At 46.6% G+C, this 17972-nt stretch overlaps 1 protein-coding gene across 1 annotated transcript in view; it reads right to left on the bottom strand.

Annotated features, from left to right (window-relative positions):
* The window catches only part of DPYS (dihydropyrimidinase), a 42658-nt gene extending 25906 nt beyond the window's left edge, over positions 1-16752 (bottom strand). Inside the window, exons 1-4 of the mRNA XM_077351683.1 lie at positions 16345-16752; positions 5560-5718; positions 4313-4492; positions 1155-1344 (exon numbers count right to left, since the gene is read on the bottom strand). Of these exons, the coding sequence (XP_077207798.1) occupies positions 1155-1344; positions 4313-4492; positions 5560-5718; positions 16345-16593 (778 nt within the window). The 5' untranslated portion in view covers positions 16594-16752. The remainder of the gene's footprint in view (positions 1-1154; positions 1345-4312; positions 4493-5559; positions 5719-16344) is intronic.
* Between the last annotated feature and the right edge of the window lie 1220 nt (positions 16753-17972).

The raw sequence follows: 17972 nt of genomic DNA, 5'->3' as shown, positions 1-17972 counted from the left end.
CAAGAAATAACATCAACAGCCTGCCCTCTCTGCTTAAAGTGCCCAACTTACAAGTTGACACCTACCACGACCAATATGAATGCACTTTAGGTGGTTTATAGCCTGCTAGGTGCAGAGTAGTACGAAGTATCAGAAGAGGAAAGGAAGGCAGAAGAGGTGGGAGGGAGGACCGAGATTTGGATTTGGTTATAATATAATTGGCCTTGACCGTAGGCCTGGCGGAAGAGCTCTGTCTCCCTGCAGAACTTGTAGAGTTCAGGCAGGGCCCTGATCTCTCGGGAGCTCATTCCCCCAGGTAAGAGCAAGGGCCAAATATATATATATATTTCCTTAGGACCAGAGATCCTTAGCTGGTTGGTGTTGCTCGATCAAAGAGCTTTCTGGGGAACATATTCAGGAAAGCAGTTCCTCCTTTATGTACACCAAATGACATACATCTCTAATTTTAGGGTCCTTATGCAGAATGCATGGGAAGGATTCCTCTGACTACACTAGGGCCTGCCAGTTAGGGTTGTCATATCCCCCTTGGCCACTGGAGAGGGATGGCGGAATAAGATACCAAATCCAGGTTGAGAAACTCCTGGAGACTTGGGGTTGGAACTTGGGGGGGGGGGCAGGGAGCTCAATGGGGTACAACACCATAGAGTCCACTCCCACCCCCCAATAGAATATATTTTCTCCAGGGGAACAGATCTCTTTGGACTGGAGATGAGCTGAAATTCCTGGGGACCCCCAGGTCCCACCTAGAGACTGGCATCCCTCCTGCCAGCCCACACAATTTGCAAAGAGGTTCTGGAGAAGCTCCACTTTTAGAGGACAATTCAGAGAGTGGAAATGAGGAGAAGGAGCAATTCCTGATCATAATAGGTCTGATGGTAACCTAGAAGCCAGAGGGAAAGCTTTTCATGCATGTGCCACTGACTAACTCAAAGTGTTTTGCCTGCACTTACTAGCTATCCAGTAGATACCAAGCACCATGTACTGGGAACAGTGAGGAAGTCTACATTGCTCTCACTCAAGCCAGGTCTCTTAATGTGCAAACACAGCCTACCTAGTTCCTTCCCCCAGAGAACTGACTTAGGCAAGGAGGGTCAACCTGGAGGTTCAGATTCCTGAGCTGTTCAGTAGACATGCTTGGTGGGAAACATACATACCTTCCCTCCGGGCATCAGCAATCACCTTGGCTGAAGACTTGCTCATCACGTGAACTACATAAAGAGGGCAGTTCACAGAGTTTGCGATGGTGATTGCTCTCAGGGTGGCTTCAGCTTCCACTTCTTCTGGCCGACACAATTCATGCCCCTCTGGGCCAGTTATCCCCAACGATAAAATCTTCTTTGCACCCTGCAGATCAGACATGTTTACTCAAACACTAACATTACAAACTTCTCAGATGTAGTCTACCTGATGGAGTAATAGTTGGAGTGTCAAATCGCAGTATAATTCTTTTGTTGTGTAGTGTGGGAAAGGACCAATAAGGTGAAGTATCTACTGGCCTAATACAAGCAAAGAACAACAGAAAATGAATTAGAGATTTGGGTAGCATGATACATAATTGTTTAGAAACAAGACAGGTATTTTTGCTGTATATTTATAATATCGACTTTTGTGCTATAGAAACATAAATAAAGCTATTTTAGAACATCTGTAAGCTTTGTACCAATGGCCAACCATTTAGATGGCATCTTGTACCACAAGCTCTGTATGATACAGGCTGGAAAAAAACGCCATGGAGAAAGGTAATGTGAAATGGCTCCAAGTAAATCCAACATGTGGATCTCTTTGGACCGGTTCATGGAGGTAGCACCATGTGATGAAATGGAAATGAGCCATCGCATATTAAATCGGTTCATATAGAACTTAAGATGTCAGCTCAGACACAATGGTCTTTACCGCTGATAGGTCATACTTCAGACAGTCAGCATAGGGATATCACACAGTGTACAATGAACCAATTCATTTAACTAAAAGACCAGAAACGCAATTGTCTTGGACTGTATCAACAGAGGCATCACATCAAAATTGCAAGATGTCATAGTCCTACTGTATACTGCATTGGTCAGACCCCACCCGGAGTCCTGTGTGCAGTTCTGGACGCCTCACTTCAAAAAGGATGTGGACAAAATGGAGAGGGTTCAGAGGAGAGAAACAAGGATGATCCAGAGCCTGGGGTCCAAGCCCTATGAGGAAATACTGAGGGACATGGGAATATTCAGCCTAGAGAAGAGGAGGTTGAGGGAACATGATTGCTCTCTTTAAGGCTGTCACTTACAGGAGGGCAGGGAGTGGTTGCTGTTGGCGGCAGAGGAGAGGACCTGCCGTAATAGCTTTAAACTACAAGTAGAATGGTACCAGCTAGATATCAGGGAGGGAATTATTCACAGAATAATTCAGCAGTGCAATAGGCTACCTCTTCGCTGGCAGTCTTTAGGCAGTGGCTGGACAGAGACTTATCCTGGATGCTTTCAGTTGATCCTGCATTGAGCAGGGGGTGGGACTAGATGACCTTTATAGACCCTTCCAACTCTATGATTCTATAACTATTTGATCTGACATCTGCAGATTTCCTATATCCCCAAATAGCAAATTGCACTTTCTCACACACATAGTAAATGGGAACACTATGGTATGAATTATCATGATCTCGGTCACCAGTAACACATCTTTAAGGATCTTTCCTAGCTTCATCATGGCTGCCCTCCTTCCCAGTCTCCTCCTGATTTCTTGGCTGCACTGTCCCTTTAAATGAAAGAGCGGCAGACAGACAGAGAAAGGAGGAGGAGGAGGCCTAATCTTTGGCATCCCCACAGCAGGCATAAATTGCTTTTTGTTCATCCCTTTCACTACACAGAAGGGTTTTAAGCATCTCCCTGTGTAGCCATTAGCTGGCAATCTACTGAGAAAAGCCTGATACCCAGAAGACTCTACTTGTATTTGGGTTATGCCAAGTTTTCAGAGTTCTCAGAACAAGTGGAAATTATCACGGGCACTGCACTCCACAGTCAGTGGGGTCCCACTCACAGCAATACTAAAAACATAAACACAGAACAGAAAAGGTGTTGATGTGCCAAAATTTCCAATAGCTCATACAGGTAATGTATTGCATCTCCTGACTTTTTTTGGGGGGGGGGGAGGGTGCTGGAAGAGGAAGTTTAGGAGACTTCTTCATTTAAATACGTGTAAATGTGAAATCGCTTACTTTTACATAGCTGAGGGAAACCTTCAGAAAAATCAGCCAAAGTGTACAAAAAGAATGCAAAATCTAGAGCTCAGCTTAACAGATGGCCTATTTAGTGGCAACCAGTGGTTCTCTGCTTCTCTATAAAATATTCCTGAGTCATACGGTGGATAGAAGCCATTCACACAAATTACAGACCATTCACCATCATTAACTGGTAGGATAGGATTGCTGTTGGCCTGGAAATACTGAAATAGGTATTCAGAACCCCTCTGCAGGCTGCCCCATATAGCAGAACACAAGAACCAGCCTCACAGCCTTCTCCAAACACCAAGCAGGTTCAGATGGAGCTGCAGTTATTTATATCCCCAGAACTGCTGAGTCAGTGAACTTTATTCAATGAATGGTGATAACCAAAGGCCTGGCTTATTGGATCATTTAGTGCTTTGAGTGCTTGGAGATCTCCCAGAATTACAATGGCTCACCAGACCACAGGGATAAGTCACCTTAGAGAAAATGGCTGCATTGGTGGGTGAATTCTATAGCATTATGCCCAACGGAGGGTCTTCTCTAAACACTGCCCTCCCCAGGCTCTACCCCTAATTATCCATGCATTCCCCCACGGACAGTTGGCAAGCCTAGCTGCAGATAAGATTAATGAACTTCCACATCCAATCCTTCCAGTCAGATTATTAAATTATTGGTGCCGCCATGAGCCATTTGAGGAACGATGGGGCAAAAATCTATCTATCTATACAAGAAGAAGAAGAAGAAGAAGAAGAAGAAGAAGAAGAAGAAGAAGAAGAAGGAAAAGGAAAAGGAAAAGGAAAAGGAAAAGGAAAAGGAAAAGGAAAAGGAAAAGGAAAAGGAAAAGGAGGAAGAAGAGAAGGAGAAGGAGAAGAAGAAGAAGAAGGAAGAAGGAAGAAGGAAGAAGGAAGAAGGAAGAAGGAAGAAGGAAGAAGGAAGAAGGAAGAAGGAAGAAGGAGAAGTGTTGGTTCTTATATGCCGCTTTTCCCTACCTGAAGGAGGCTCAAAGCGGCTTACAGTCGCCTTCCCATTCCTCTCCCATAGCAACTGATATCAGAATGATTTGGGGGCAGGGTGGTTCACGTGTAACCCAAATCCAGCAATTACCTCTGCAATTAAATCCCCGTTCTCTGCATGAACTTGAGCAATGGCACCAATTTGCTTGCACTGAGAAAAGGCCGCATGCAACTCTGTATCTCCAATCATATACAGGCCTTTATATGCCATAAAGGCCTTAAAGGAATTGACACCTTTCTCCTGGGCAAGTATTCTCATGTCTTCTTTGACCTGGAAAAGCCACAGAAATATTGAAATCAGAAACACTCTCAGGACCTGCTTTTGTTTCCCTCACGTTTCCAGAACATGAATTAAGCACATACGGAGCAATAATGCACAAACAGGATATAGAGGAGTTAGTACAACAGTATGTACCTATAGTCTTAATCAATCCTGGGTTCTCTAATAGAGCAGGCTTTCTCAACCCGGGTTTTGCAAAACCCTGGGGTTTCTTGTTTGGCCCTGGAAGAGTTTCCCTAATGGGTGGGAGTTTTATAAACATTTTTTGGGTGATATGGTCAGTAATGGGCCTGGAGGGGATGCAAAGTGGAAGGGCCCTGGGTGAGCATATACACAACTCTGCTTCCCAACCATATTCTGCACTATTGTGCCACTCTTGGGGTTTCTCGAAGCCTGAAGGTTTCGGGGGCTTCTCAACAATAAAAAAGGCAAGAAAGGCTGCCTTAAGTCATGTTTCAAGTATTTAGGAGTTATATTCTAATACAGACTACAGTCCATGATCTGTAGTTCTCTTCTGCCTGAAGGGTTTTGTTTAGTCAGGCCATAGAAACAGACAGGAGTTGATAATGCCATCCATGGCCCACCCCTCTTGGAACACCACAGATCCTGGCTGCCTGTGCTGCTTGTGGCTACTCTGCCATGGTCACTTTCAAAGTAATATATTCCTTTTGTTCTCACTGCAGGAACTTTCATGATTCTGCTGGACCTGCAAGACGGAACTGTTCCACCAGGTCTTTGGCTGAGGCCCGGGCATGGTAGATCTTAGGGGGCCCTTCAGGTTAAACGTCTACTGATTGGTCTGACAGCACGCTGGATCTTTCCCCTGGGGCACAAGGAGAGGATGCTCCAAATATGGGAGAGGAAGGTGGGGTTTTATCTTTCACCACCGTGCTCTGTAATGAGGGGGTCGATTGTGGGTTTTTTCCTTTTATGTGGGGTTTTTATCTTTTTACTATGTAACCCGATGCGAGACAGTTCCCTGATAGCAGTTGAATTAATAATAATAATAATAATAATAATAATAATAATAATAATAATAATAATAATAATAATAATACCTTGTCACTCCACCAAGTGACTCCCACATGCAATGCATAATCACAGCAAACTTTTGGATCAGCCCAGCTTCTCCACTGCTCGAAGGCTTCATTGAGGGAACAGCCTTTCTGAGGAATTGCAAAGTCAATGATCATCGTGGTTCCTCCTGCTAGGGCAGCCTAAAAACAACCAAACACAAAGGAAGTTAACACAGAGAGTGATTAAAATGCACGATTTGATGCTAGGGGAATGTAGTGATGGCCAAAAGAATAGTCAGCTTTCAAAGGGGATTAGATAGAGGATATGTCTATCAGTGGCTACTAGCTATGCAGACTGAGAGGAACCTCCATGTTCAGAGGCGCTAATCCTCTGAATCCCAGAGCCAGGAAGCAACATCGGGGTAAGGCTCCAGCCCTCAAAGGAATTGGTTGGCTGGTGTGTGAAATAGGATGTGGTACTAAAAAGAACCATGGTTCTGAAGCAGATGAGTTCTTCTTGTGTTCTTAAGCATTGGTTATGAATGAAGAAAATACTGCAAGGAGATTCTTATTACCCATAGCCTTTAGGGACTTGCTTTAGAAAGAAATATTTTTTGACTTCCACTGTTCTGATACTGAAAGAGGGAAAGACGGGATGAAAGAGAAAGAAAGAAAGAGGGGGGAGGGAAGGGAGGACAGAAGGAAGGTATCAGTTCTTCTTGAGAAAACTGCTGCTTTGGAGGGGCACTGGCCCTCCTACCCCCACTCCCATACAAGAGTGTCCACACAGGTCACCACTACCCCCACCTTCCCATCCAACCCCACATCTTCTAAAGGCCAAGCCATGCAGGGGTGGGCCACCACCTTCCTGCTCCCCAAATATTCTAAAGGCTTGGCTGGGAAGGCTGCCACCTTCCTGCCTATCCCACATTTCCCAAATGGTGGGCCAGGCAGGGAAGTCTTCAGAGGGGGGCCGCCTTATCCATGCCCATCCCCCTACATCTCCCAAGGGACAGGCTGGGTGGAGAAGGCTGCTGAAAGCAAAGAGCAATGGGAAGCTGCAGGGCCATTGGGAGGTATTCTGAGCTCAGATCTTGTTAGTGAGGATTCCTCAGAGGAAAAGCCTTGCCAGGAGCTTCCAGCTTCACTGGAGCCTCAGCTGGATGAGAGCTTAGCCCAGCAAAATGTTCAACAGACAGAGAACTCTGACCAGTAGGAGGGAAGGGACCTGCAGACAAACCAGGGCTTACATTCCAAAGTTGTTGCAAGAGCTCCTCATTTGACTACCCAGCCTCCAGCTGCAGCTCCCTGCTGTGTCTGTCTGGCTCACCTGAGCCAATTAAGCAAAGCCAGCTAAGTGCTGGAAGAGAGCATCAGTCTAAGCTACCACACCTTTCAGAGAGGCCAGCCCCTCTTCCACCCGGCAAGCAGCAGGGGCAGATAAGCTCCATGACTGGCCCTCATTGCTCTCTCCCTATTGGAGGGACAATCAGGTAGGGAGTGAGTTCTCTGCATGCAATTTGAACTAATTGGCCCTCACTGGTAGATTGCAATTTGAACTGATTAGCCCTCATTGTTGTTGTTATGTGCGAAGTCGTGTCCGACCCATCGCGACCCCATGGACAATGATCCTCCAGGCCTTCCTGTCCTCTACCATTCCCCGGAGTCCATTTAAGTTTGCACCTACTGCTTCAGTGACTCCATCCAGCCACCTCATTCTCTGTCGTCCCCTTCTTCTTTTGCCCTCGATCGCTCCCAGCATTAGGCTCTTCTCCAGGGAGTCCTTCCTTCCCATGAGGTGGCTAAAGTATTTGAGTTTCATCTTCAGGATCTGGCCTTCTAAAGAGCAGTCAGGGTTGATCTCCTCTAGGACTGACCGGTTTGTTTGCCTTGCAGTCCAAGGGACTCGCAAGAGTCTTCTCCAGCACCAGAGTTCAAAAGCCTCAATTCTTTGACGCTCGGCCTTCCTTATGGTCCAACTTTCGCAGCCATACATTGCAACTGGGAAGACCATAGCCTTGACTAAATGCACTTTTGTTGGCAGGGTGATGTCTCTGCTTTTTAGGATGCTGTCTAGATTTGCCATAGCTTTCCTCCCCAGGAGCAAGCGTCTTTTAATTTCTTTGCTGCAGTCTCCATCTGCAGTGATCTTGGAGCCCAGGAAAATAAAATCTGTCACTATCTCCATTTCTTCCCCATCTAGCCCTCATTAGCAAGGTACAATTTGAACTGATTGGCCTTCATTGGCAGAGTATTATCTCCTTCTTGGCTGCACACTCCCAGAGAGGGCCAAACATGTAGGAGTGAGTTGGTTGCATGCAATTTGTTTGCCTTGATTGGCAGAGTGCAGTTTGAACTGACTGGCTCTCATTGGCAGAGTGCTCTCTCCCCATTGACAGCATAACCTGTCATGTAGGGCAGTGGTCCCCAACCTTTCCGAGGCTGGGGACCGGCAGGGCATCGGGCCGTGCCCCCGCGGACCGCGCCCGTGCGGGCCACGCCCGCGGATCGGGCCGCGCCCGCGGGCCGCACCCACGGATCGGGCCGCGCCCGTGGGCCGCACCCACGGATCGGGCCGCGCCCACGCCGCGCCCGCGGGCCGCGCCCACGCCGCGCCTGCGGATCAGGCTGCGCCCGAGCCGCGCCCGGGCCGCGCCCACGGATCGGGCTGCGCCCACGGGCCGCGCCCGCGGATCGGGCCGAGCGGGCGTGGCCCGCACAGGCGCGGCCCGGCCCTGATTCCCTCTCCCCGCCTCCCGCAGTAAGAAGCTTCCCGGGCCGCAAGCTTGCGGCCTGGGAAGTTTTTTACTGCGGGGGCGGGGCGGGGAGAGGGAGCCGCGGCCCGGTGCCATGGCCTTTGCGGCCCGCCACCGGGCAGCGGCCCGCAGGTTGGGGACCACTGATGTAGGGAGTGAGTTGGCTGCATGTAATTTGAGCTTTATAATGTTTAGTGATAGTGATACAGAGAAATTGCTCTGATTTCAGCTCAAGATGAGCCTTCTAGTTATTAGGGGAAAAGAGACGGTATAATGAGTATAATGCCAGATTAGGATCTGGAAGACCGAAATTCAAATTGTCACTCTACTGTGAAAGCTTCCTAGGTGACCTTGAGCCAGGCACATGAGAGAACAATAGAACCTACTCCGACCTACTTGAAGAATGGGTAGGATGACAATGTATTTCAGCCACAATCTGCACTGAGTGGTCTTTTCAGTCCTGGCTACTACCTGGTGGAATGAGGAGGTTCATGGAGCCAGGATTGACTGTTGGGGAGGAGAACTGTTAAGGGTTCATTCTCTGCCAGTGTATTGTATTAGGTTTGAATTTAATGCCGTTTTTACTATTTTATGGTATTGTGCTCTATTGTATTTTAATGTTTTAATTGTAAGCTGCTGTGAGTGGGCCTTCTGTTCATGGATATTCTCTGAGCAGACACCTGTTGGGACTGCACTTGCGCAGGCCAGCCATGGAGCATTTTTCTTACTAGCTAAAGCTCTAAAAAGGACCTCTTGGACTGAGGGAACAGTACATGTGCCAGTTTCCCCACCAGCGGGATCACTTGTTCCTTGGCCAGGATGCCCCTTCCCTCCGTTCCAGCCAGTTGCCACAAGCTCCAGTGGAATGGAACGGAACAAGGACCTCTCTATTGATTCTGCCTTGCGACTACTGCTGTGTAGGCTGGTTTTGGTTCCATGTTCTCCACGCCCAGCCAATGCATTTGTAAACAAAAAGATATTTAAACAGCAGATATGGTTTTAGTGGAAGCAAACAGGATCCTCATTACCAGCCTAGCTGAAAAGCAGTGCTTGTCTAGCACTGTCCTGAATTTTTGGTGGGTGGAGGCAGAGGTTTGGTGGGGCAGAAAGACTTGCCAGGCCCCCTGGGTCACTGGCAGGTGATGAAGAGTTAGGGTTGACAGATCCAGGCTGGGAAACCCTTAGAGATTTAGGGATGGGGCCTGGGGAGGACTAGGACCTCAGTGGAATGCAATGCCATTGAGCAGGGGTAGTCAACCTGTGGTCCTCCAGATGCCCATGGACTACAATTCCCATGAGCCCCTGCCAACATTTGCTGATGGGGGCTCCTGGGAATTGTAGTTCATGGGCTTCTGGAGGACCACAGTCTGACTAACCCTGCCATAGAGTACACCCTCCAAAACATCCATTATCTCTAGGGGAGCCAGTCCAGAGTAGGCTTGTGTGCTTCAGCCGCTTTGGCAGCCATTCAAGCCCGAGGTGGCCAGCGCTACAGTGGGGGGATGGGAGGGGCAGCGCTGCTGCTCCTCCCCCCCCACGCCATGGCACTGCCCGCCTCGGGCTTGAATGGCTGAAGTGCACCAGCCTAGCTGAAGTTATAATTCTGGGGGATCCCCTGTCCCACCTGGAGGGTGGCATTTCTAGCGAGAGAGTCTGCCGCATTTAGCCATCTCTGAGCCTTCCCAACCAGATAGTCTGCAGACTGGGAAGAAACGAGCCAGAAGCACCTCAGGCATACAATTAGAGCAGAAGCCGTTCCCCCCAGTGCCTGCTAAGCTGGAAAAACAAATCCGTGTATCAGCAGAACAATAATGGAGGTGGAAGTGATGACTTTGAAATACGGCACCTGCAGTACAAAAGAGCTTTGCTGTAGAAACCAAGACCCTGTGGGATGCTGAGGAGTCCATGTGAGGCTCCTTAACACAGGTTTCCCTATACAGAGAGGGCAATGGAGTGGAGGTAGTTTAACCTGAAAGGAGTCGAGGCTAGGTCAAGGGAGAAGGAATAGGAAGCAGTGTGGGTGAAGAACAGAGCAGCAAAAGGCACAAAATGAAAGAGAAGCGATGGCAGATGAAGCATGGGGTTAATGATTGCAGTGTAACACACACACTAATGAAACGCACTGTTGGCTTCTTAATGGGCTATATCCCTCAGGGAAAAGCCCAGGCATTAGCACTCAGAGGTCCCTGGGCTCCTCAGATCAAAACTGGAGAACAACTTGGGAAGAATGAAAGAGTCCATCAAGAAGACTGAAAATATTCCATTTCATAAGAAACAGAGATATGCCAACCATTACTTAAACTGTTTCCCCTGCCTCTCTGCAATAGGTTTATGTTCCAGCCTTATCTCTGTTTCTGTTAGTCAATTTTTAATGTGTAATTTCTTCCATCAACTGCATTCAGCCAGGGTCCAAACTGAATACATCACTGGTTCAACTTGGAGGACACATATCCAGCCAGTGCTGAGGCAGGGGCATGGGTTACCAGTTTTGGACCGGATCAAGTTCAAGGTCATGGTTCTGACCTTTAAGGCCATTTGCAGCTTGGGTCCAGCCTGAGGGGCCGCTTCTCTCCTTAAGCCCCCCAAAGGTCCCTTTGCCCTTGGGTACTAATCTGTTAGCGGTCCCTGGCCGCAGAGAGATATACCTGGCCCTGACCTGGTAGAATGAGCTCCCAGAAGGGTTGAGGGCCCTGACAGAGTGGCAAAGTTCCATAGGGGCTGCAAAACAAAGTTTTTCTACCATGTCTATGGTTGAGGCCACAACCTTTAGCACACCCCTTGTTAGATGACTGTGGGAGGTAGTAGGAACCTGGCCATCTTGGTACATTGGGACTTTGTGCTGGTTTAGGGGTTTCTATGGGATTTTATGGATTATATATTTGTATGTAACCTGCCTTCAGGCTTAAGAGAAAGGCGGGCTACAAATTTAATAATTAATAATAATAATAATGTAGTTGTTTTTGGTATTTTTTAAATAAATGGATCTTTGGTTCTCCCTTCTAGATTCAGTTAGCCTAGCTTCACTGCACATTAGCCAAAAATCAGACTGCCAAACGTGACAAGATTGGCAGTATAGTCCCTCCTCTCATCCCTGCAGCCGTCCACCCCCCCAGGGTGAAGTTTGCTAGATATTAACACGTAGCCTGAGGAGGGTCCCCCATTGTTCCTGGCTTTGACCTCAACCCAAGACCTGGTGGAAGAGCTCCATTCTGCAGGCCCTGCGGAACTCTGATAGCTCCGTTAGGGCCCTCCGCTCTCCCGGGAGCTCATTCCACCAGGTAGGGGCCAGGACCGAAAAGGCCCTGATCCGGTTGAGGCCAGACGTGTGTCTTTAGGGCCAGGGACCTCCAGTAGATTAGCACCCTCAGAGCAAAGTTTGCCTATGAACTTTCTCAGCAGGCCACGCCATAGAGGCTCTCTCTTTAATTTGGGGACAGAAGAAGCAATGGATTTGAATTAGGGTTATTTATCTCTATTACTTTTCCTGCTAGCCTTGGGAAAATCAAACTTTTCTCCCTTTTTTTGCAGTTACAGCTTTTCTATAGTACTCTGTGGATTTCAAGGTAATGTTAAATGAGCAAAGTCCAAGGGATTCTGGATGTTTAGTCAGCATAGGTCTGTGAGTTGTGTTTATCAGCCTTGACACACCTTTTCATTCTGATTTGCTTCTGCTTTACAGTTAGATTTTATTTACCAAAATGCAATCCTTTGATGTCATGTACTTCAATGCAAAAATGGTTTGTAAGCATTTTCAAGAGATATCTGCCCTAATGCCCCACATAAGGTCTTTTTTTTTTTTTTGGTAACATCTGCAAATAGAGATATGCCATGCTTTTAATTATTACACTGAAAGCAAACATTTAAATTCACTTTGGCAATTAAATGTGTTATAAAGTTGGCATCCAACCCCAGTCCCGGTGATTAGCTCTGCATTTGTAATAATTGCCTAGAACCAAAAGCCATTAGGTATTACATGGTCAAAGCACAATGTCAAGGAGCCCAGAATGCCAGGTCTGTTTATTCTGCGCTGTAACAAGTTATCTATCTTGGAGTTGATCTTCTTGACTGCTGCTGTAGTTAAAAAATGATTTTGGTTGCCTTTTGGCATCTCTCCCTGTTCTACAATTTGCTTCCTTGTATAGTATTCCACATGCAACCGCACCACAGCTCTATATGTGGACTAAATCCTTGTATTAGATTTTCTGTTGCTGCAGACACACATTAAATGGACATTTTCATTGAGTTTACCACCACCACCCCAAGGTCTTTTTCTTAGTCAGTCACCCCAGATTTCATCAATATATATCGAAAAACATTTTTTGCCCCATTTTTTGCCCCTTTACCTTTTAATATTGCACCTAATGCTATTCAGTTCAAGTGGACCCTATCTTCTACAGGACTGGCTCATCTGAAAACATTCTCCATTGCCTAACAAATATTACTCCAGTTTGGTATAGTGATTAGGAGTGTGGACTTCTGGCCAGCTGGGTTTGATTCAGTGTTCCCCCACATGCAACCAGCTGGGTGATCTTGGGCTCGCCACAGCACTGATAAAGCTGTTCTGACCCAGCAGTAATATCAGGGCTCTCTCTGCCTCACCCACCCCACAGGGTGTCTGTTGTGGGTAGAGGAAAGGGAAGGAGACTGTAAGCCATTTTGAGCCTCCTTCGCGTAGAGAAAATCAGCATATAAAAACCAACTCTTTTTCTTCAATAATATCAGGGCTCTCTCAGCCTCACCTCCCTCACAGGTGTCTGTCGTGGGGAAAGGAAAAGGAAGGCGAATGTAAGCCACTTTGAGACTCCTTCGGAAAAAAGTGGCATATAAGAACCAGCTCTCCTTCCTTCCTTCCTTCCTTCCTTCCTGTACTACTGTCCCCTCCGCACACTGACACTTTTACTCTCCACCTTCCTCAACAGGCCCTGCATGTGGTAGCATTTCTGAAAACAGTAACTTTAAAACTCTAACATCCTGCCTAGAAACCCAGTTTTGTCTTTCAAAACTGTCCAGATCACAATGATGAGTCCAAAGCTTGGGGAATGAGACTCTTCTGCCACTCCTTTCATGATGTAGCATATTGAACCTTCTAAATTTCTACTCTTCAAGCAGGTCAAGTGACATCCCACAACAGTGTTTGTATGTGTTTGTTTGGGTGGTGGTGGTGGAGGAGGAGGAGGATGGTAAAGTAGGCTTCCAAACCTCCATGTCTAGGCTGGAGAACTCCTAGGATTACAAACTGATCTCCAGGTGACAGATTAGTTCTTTGGAAGGTGGGCTTTATGGCATTACAGCCTACGAGGTCCTTCTATTGGGATATTTGGCACTGTATCTACAGACAGATCATGGAAGGCCATGTGAGAAAGTGAGAGGACAAATAGATAAGGTTGCAGAGGGCAGCTCCCAGGTAAAGAGAAAGCGAGGCATCCCTTTCAAAGTGATAACATCTATGCATACTTATAGTGATATTGCACCCCCTTCAGGATTCTGAACTTCAGGTTGGGCATCAGCACAACAGCCGTCGCATCAACAAAGTAAAGGCAGTCAGGAAGGCAGATTTACCTTTGGACCTTGATAGGAGTCTTCTTTAGATAGAGTTCCCATTGAAGGAGAACTGTGGGGGTCGATTCCTCATGGCAGAACAAGTTTGTTGATGACATCAACCACCTGGAGCCCAGCGGGCGAACCTGGCATCAGCACTGGCCTCACTGCACACACAACCCCATTCTTGAGGTACATGGCAGCCATTGAGGTACATGGCAGGTACATTGTGAGTAGTCGCCATTCACAACTCTCCCTCCTTGGATCAAAAGCCAGCTGGCTGCTTCCTCCCCTCCCCACCTGGAAGTTTGCAGAAACTCTTTCTAGCAAAAGGGCCTCCAAGCAAAGCCAGCTACAGTGCTTTTAAACTTGGCTTGGTTTTTATTATATTGTGTTTGAATATAGTGGTTGTTGGTTGTAAGCTGCCTGAAAGCAGGACTTTGAAGAAACGGCATAGGAATATTCTCAACAAGTAAGGTTCCCTTTAGCCGGCCGCAGGCTATATAATCTTGTCTGACTTCACCGCAATTTTGCTTTTCTGGCATTGTTTGCAGGTTGCAAATTCCAGCTGAATCCTCAGAGGAGTGGGAGGGGAAACAGAACCCTTTCCCTAAAGAACTCTTTTTCACTCACTCAGAATGTTCTTCTGGCATCCCACTAGGAGGCGTCTTGCAACAGCAGCAATTGGGAAATGATTGTTCTAATTGGCAATGAGAGTGGTGGGTGAGAGGCTCTTTAAACAACAACATACAACAACAAAGAAGTTGCCTTCTGCCAATCAAGTTGCTCCAAAATGCCCTTCCCACACGGTCTAGCCTTTTATTGTTGCAGGAGTTAATAGTTATGGAAAACTTTGCTCCAGTTCTGTGTGGGCTTTCAGCTGACCCAACCCACAACTCTATTGTGCGGAGACGAGCAAAGGAAATAAGCAGCCCAGATTTTTTTTTGGGGGGGGGGGTCAATATTTTTAAGGAAATCAGTTTCAGGCTTCTGGTTTGAAAGGTGCAACTGGAAGACAGAGGCTTTACCACTCTCATTTATACTTTCTTAACCATGACTACTGTAATGCACTCTGCATGGGGCCACCCATGAAGACAGTTTTAAAAGTACAACAGAATGCTGTTGCTGAATGAGTGAAGGCCATGTCTTGCCTACATTAAATCTACCATCAGGTTGTCTCTGGTAGGGTAGCCAGATTTGGATTGGGAAATACCTGGAGACTTTGGGGGTACAGCTGGGCATGGACAGGATTTGGGATACACCTGGCTGTTTGTGAAAATGACTTTGGAAATGTAAATTCAGGGGAAATCAGTGAGATTTCTCCCTTATCTAATTCATTTTCACCCCACTTTCCTTCCTCCTGGGGATCCAAAGCTGCTCATAACATTCTTCGTATCTCCATTTCATCTTACTCCTGGCATAGATAATCCATCTTTTGTAACTAAAATTGCTTTATCTTCAGGTAGTCAGATCCTTAAGAACTGCAATATCAGAAAGCAGGGATAGTACAGTTGGTTTGTTTTGCTCATATAATCTGTCATGCCAGAAAAAGTTTCCCCCACTGAAACAGTTGCTAAAATGGATGCAAGCCCAGCAAGAAACAAAATTTAGCAGCATCTGCCCTTATGTTATTTTCCTGAAAATATGGAAATCTACTTTTGCTCCATTTGTAAACTGCATTTTGGAATGATTACTCAGTCCTGTTCTGCTCAGAATGAGCTTTTAAAACCCCTATTTTACAAAATCCATCGCCTTTAAAAAAAGGAAGGGGTGTCACCACAGTTCATAAAAAGATACTTTCTAACTTTCACAGTTTGTATTTGAATCCACTTGATATCTTGCCTTTCCCCCGAGTGGGCATCCAAAGCTGCTTACAAATGTTTGCTTCTTCTCTGTTTTATCTTCACAACAACCCTGTGAGGTGGGTTACATTGTTGGTACGTGACTGGCTCAAGATCAGCCCGCAAGGTTCTGTGGCACAAGTAGGGGGCCCTTTCTTGGGTCTCCCACATCCTAGTCCAAAATCTTAACGACCACCACACCATACTGGTTCTCTGCTGTAGCTTCATTTATTGTCTCTTACCCATAAAGCTCATTAAGTGGACTTGAACAACTGGAGATTGAAATCTAAGTTTCCCAATATCGTTCTAACTTTCCCCCTGGCAATTTAAGATAGGGTTTGACTACAGAATCTGGATAAGGTAGGACTGCAACGGTCCCACTCATTCTGATGTAAAAAGGAAGACCCAGAAACCTGCTCCTTTGAATAAGGATCTCCTTGCAAGTTACTGCCTCCAACCCCTACCCACAATGCCTTGGGTCCGTCTGTTCACTGGATGAACAGATCCTTAAACTGCTAGGTTTGCCAGAAGAAGCAAAGCCAGAAAATCATCCAAATGACTACTATGAAGCCACTGCTTTGGGTGTAATCCATTCCTGTCTTCAACAGGATAGCGATTGCATGTAGCCCAAGGGAAAACAGCCTATATACCGGAGCAAGGGAGAAAGAAACAGCCACCAAGGGCACATTTACCTTTGTTCCTTGATAGAAGTCGTCTTTAGAATGGGTGCCCATGAAGGGGAACTGGAAGTGTGTGTGGGGGTCGATTCCTCCGGGCAGAACGAGCTTGTTGGTGGCATCAACCACCTGGAGGCCAGCAGGCGATCCTGGCTTCAGCTCCGGCCCCACTGCCCGCACGACCCCATTCTCGATATACACATCAGCCACTTGAGAGTGGTCATCATTCACAACTCTCCCTCCTTTGATCAAAAGCCTCTGCATGGCTGGCTGCTTTTCTCCTGTCCCTGCCTGGAACTTCGCAGAGACTGTTTCTATAAAGGCTGCCTCAGTGTGCAGAGAACTGCAGCTCTTTTGACGTTCCCTTCAGCTGGCCTCAGACTTTAAAGGGAGCCTTGTGTAACTTTACACTCACATGGGGTTTTTTGGCAGTATCTGGAGCCTATGAGTTTAGGCTGAGTCCCTGGGGCAGTAGGGGAGGGACCGACACAGGCTTTTCTGCAAGGATTATCCCCCCCCCCCCCAAATAATGGGCCTCTCTCAGCCTGGAAATATTTTTCTTAACACTGAAATTATTGCCCTAACACACAACGGTGGTGGGAGAGGCCAGTCGAAAAGCAAACTTTACAACATATTTCTCCTGCATATCAAATTACTTCCTGTCAGTCCTGTTCTTTTTGTTATAGGAATTAGCAGCGTTCTTTAAGACAAGCATGCCCTTTCTCCAAAAGTTCCCCTAAGCGTCAGGAAAGAACAGTAAAACAAAAGACCCAAGTGTTAGAAGAGCTTCATATTGAAATGAAAAAGTAATAAATTCCTTTCCCCCATGTAAAAATGCATTCAATAAGACTAAGGTGACCAGATTTTAACATTGGTAAAGCAGGACACCATTGACCAGGGGGGTTCTTGATTAAAAATTTGGTCAATATGGAGTTTCATAGTTTCATAGAACGCATACAATGCAAAAATAGTATTGTAATATATATATTTTTTAATTTCAACATAAGTACGATTTGCCAGATGTCCCTCCAAAAGTGGGACAATCTGGTCACCTTAAATAAGACCCTCTCCCAAAGTAATGTGTTTAGCTTTGCATGCTTCCAAGGTATTACTGGGTTGACTCTAAAATGGTGGGCGGGGGGGGGGGAGCGGGCTTGTGCATGACTGAGCCCCTAAATGTCTGGGGATTCCAGTGCTGGCTGTTGCATTGAACAATGCTGAAGCCAAAATTCACCTTTCAGCAGGGATTTATGTGCAAAAAGGAAGGTTACCTTTTCCTTGCTGAGGTGACCCTGTTTGAAGCCTTGTTAGTAGACCTGAACTAGTTTTAGCACTTTAATTTTTCATTTTCCATGAGAAACTTTGAAAAGCCCTTAGGCTCTAACCTAGATCCATTCCGCACATGTTGGATAAAGTACTTTCAACGCACTTTAGATGTAGATTTTCCTGTTCCGCACAGGAAAATCCAGCTACAAAAGCACATTGAAAGTGCATTATCCAATGAGTGCGAAATGAGGCCTAGATAATCCAGGTTAGTCCAGTCTTGCCATAGCTTGGAAGCTAAGCAGGGCTGGCCCTGATCAGTATTTGGATTCTAAAATGGCTGAATTCATCTCTAAAACAGCATCAGCATCCACAGGTCA

The sequence above is a fragment of the Paroedura picta genome, chromosome 9 (genome assembly GCF_049243985.1).
Source record: "Paroedura picta isolate Pp20150507F chromosome 9, Ppicta_v3.0, whole genome shotgun sequence".
In the NCBI taxonomy this organism is placed as follows: Eukaryota; Metazoa; Chordata; class Lepidosauria; order Squamata; family Gekkonidae; genus Paroedura; species Paroedura picta.
This window is presented reverse-complemented; position numbering and strand designations above follow the sequence as displayed.